General features: G+C 41.5%; 1 protein-coding gene across 2 annotated transcripts in view; it reads right to left on the bottom strand.

The window, feature by feature from the left end:
• The window catches only part of LOC107095260 (transmembrane protein 176B-like), a 35,738-nt gene that overhangs the window by 31,873 nt on the left and 1,032 nt on the right, over positions 1–2,833 (bottom strand). The window contains exons 1-3 of one of the 2 annotated variants that reach the window (XM_015391278.1): positions 2,704–2,812; positions 1,325–1,381; positions 1,043–1,255 (exon numbers count right to left, since the gene is read on the bottom strand). In XM_015391278.1, coding sequence (XP_015246764.1) covers positions 1,043–1,255; positions 1,325–1,381; positions 2,704–2,805 — 372 coding nt within the window. In that variant the 5' untranslated portion in view covers positions 2,806–2,812. Of the gene's footprint in view, positions 1–1,042; positions 1,256–1,324; positions 1,382–2,703; positions 2,813–2,833 lie in introns of those variants that run through there. The other variant, XM_015391279.1, reaches the window with a different exon arrangement.

Below are 2,833 nucleotides of genomic sequence, written 5' to 3'. Positions count from 1 at the left end.
TGGCTTTTTCCTTGCCACCCTGTCCTTAAGCCCAGAATCCCGCAGCCACCTCTTCACTGTAAATGTTGACACTGGTGTTTTGCGGGTGCTATTTAATGAAGATGCTAGTTGTGGACCTGAGAGGCATCCGTTTCCTAAACTAGAGACCCTAATGTACTTATGTTCTTGCTCAGTTGTGCAACGCGGCCTCCCACTTGTTTTTCTACTCTGGTTAGAGCCTGTTTGTACTGTCCTCTGAAGGGAGTAGTACACACCGTTGTAGGAAATATTCAATTTCTGAGCAATTTCTCGCATAGAATTGCTTTCATTTCTAAGAACAAGAATAGACTGTCGAGTTTCAGATGAAAGTTCTCTTTTTCTGGCCATTTTGAGCGTTTAATTGACCCCACAAATGTGATGTACCAGAAACTCAATCTGTTCAAAGGAAGGTCAGTTTTGTAGCTTCTGTAATGAGCTAAACTGTTTTCAGATGTGTGAACATGATTGCACAAGGGTTTTCTAATCATCAATTAGCCTTCTGAGCCAATGAGCAAACACATTGTACCATTAGAACACTGGAGTGATAGTTGCTGGATATGGGCCTCTATACATCTATGTAGATATTGCAAGAAAAACCAGACATTTGCAGCTAGAATAGTCATTTACCACATTAGTGATGTATAGAATGTATTTCTTTAAAGTTAAGACTAGTTTAAAGTTATCTTCATTGAAAAGTACAGTGCTTTACCTTCAAACATAAGGACATTTCAATGTGATGCCAAACTTTTGAACGGTAGTGTGTGTATAAAAAATAAAGAGTGAAGTAATTAAATGTATTTTAGAGGGTCTTGGGTCTGTTGTAATGTTATTTTTTCTGTAAATGTTTGAGATTTCCTGCTTACGAAGGAAATTTGACTCTGATTTTATTTTGACGATTTTTAACTGGATAAGGACTTTAATGGTTTAAAATGGTACATAAAAGAACAGAAATGTAGAAATCACTGATTCCCACAGTTGTCAAACCCATTTCACAAATATTCCCGAAGCAAAATTTTTGTCTTACTGTGAACAGAGCTGTATTCTCAAGGCATCTTTGCTTGATGTATTCAGAGCCTGGACTTGATGCTGTGGCTACATTTCGCTGGTAGTTGTAGTCGTAGTCGATTTCCTCACAGGAATATGAAACATGAAGATATCCCTCATATATGCCGTAGAGCACAATGGCAGCAATGGCCATAGCAGCTCCAGCAATGTTGAAAATCAAATCGAGGACAACCTGAAAGATACGATGAATATTTCAAAGAGGAAGATCTGAAGAAGGGAACATGTTCATCTAATCACTCACCAGGCATGGACTCGGATACTTCTCAGACAGAAGGCACACGATCCCGAATACAATCAACTGGAAAAAATGATACAAAGGAAAATCTAAAATATCTAAATACTTTACATAGAAAATAAAACTAAAAATCATGTAGGAGAAAAACACATTACGCCGCCTAATGGTTGAATCCTGGAATTGAGGAGTAAATAGTCTTCAATGAGAGATTGTTCCACAGATGAAATCATAGAAGCTGAATTCTGCCTCAAGCTTCTCCAAATTGCACCAAAAGAAAAACATTTTTCTCGCTCCACAGCTATGAGAAGAAAATTACATCATCATTTTGTTCCCTGTGTTGAGCTTTTGAATGTGTATCCTGCCAAAAACTCACAAAGAAACCACTCTCCACAGCATTTTGAATGTTTTATGCATTCTGATTCTATCAGCCCCTGATCACACGGCCCCTAATATGTCCCCCAGATTAGTCATTCCTTCTTCTCTTTTCATGCATCCTGTAGATTCTCTCTAATGCTTTGTTAAAAATCAAAAATGCTTTGAGCAGCAGAAGCAACAATTTTAAATGCAAAGTCAATGGTTGATGCAAATCAAGGTCCATCAAAAGGTCCTGCAGCGCGTTTAGGGCAGCAGGAGCAGCGCTTCTTGATGCATCTGAGCAGCTTGGTGCCGTCAGTTCATCCAGATTACCAATCCTTCACAAGCACTGCTTGTGAAGTGCTTCACAAGCGTCAGATGCTCAGAAGCTCACGAGGCGCTGCAGGACCTTTTGATGCACGTCACCCATATCCTTTGCATGTAGACCTGATGCTTCTGCTGCTTAAAGCGCGTTAGGTGTGTACGTAGCATAAAGGGCTGGTTATGCTCCCACAGCAGTGTGTCGCAGTGAGCTTGTTGCAGATATTTTTGATTGATGCCCAATATTGAAGCGTGGTCTGTGCTATGTTATGCCACGCCACAACACAAGAGGGACAATCATGAACTAGCTCTGGGTCTAGATACGGTCGAGGTGGTGAGGAAGTGGGGGCAAGTTTGTGCGACAACGGAGGAACATGCGGGTAAAAAAGAGCAGGGATCCAGGTGGAAAAAGGGTCCCAGCGTTCTTTCACAGCTGGTCCATCTTCAAAAGTCGTTTTCCACAATGGTGGTCAAAGAAACAAAACAAGACGGTAAGGTACCAAACAGAAAATACGCATAGTGTAGAGCGGATGGAGATTCGACCAATCAGAGGCCTCTTGTCTGCGGTCACCTACAATTTTGGAGTGGTGCCCCAGAGTGTCTGCGGCAGGCGCACGTTTGCGTTCACTGTGACACACACGCAGACGGCCTGGTTTTTGAGTATAAATCAGCCTTTAGGCTCACAATGTGAAATCAACCAGTTAGCCTACCAGAGGTCCCATCCAGAAAGGGACATTGGTAATCACAATCCAAGTAGATGTGAATGTCAGGCCCAAGATGGTACCAAGGCCGATATTAAGCAGACCAATCATGATGTGAATTGCCTGTGGACAAAAAAAA

The sequence above is a fragment of the Cyprinodon variegatus genome, unplaced genomic scaffold (assembly GCF_000732505.1).
Source record: "Cyprinodon variegatus isolate N-32 unplaced genomic scaffold, C_variegatus-1.0 Scaffold534, whole genome shotgun sequence".
Taxonomy (NCBI): Eukaryota; Metazoa; Chordata; class Actinopteri; order Cyprinodontiformes; family Cyprinodontidae; genus Cyprinodon; species Cyprinodon variegatus.
Note: the sequence above shows the minus strand (reverse complement) of the source record. Positions and strands in the feature narration are given on the sequence as shown.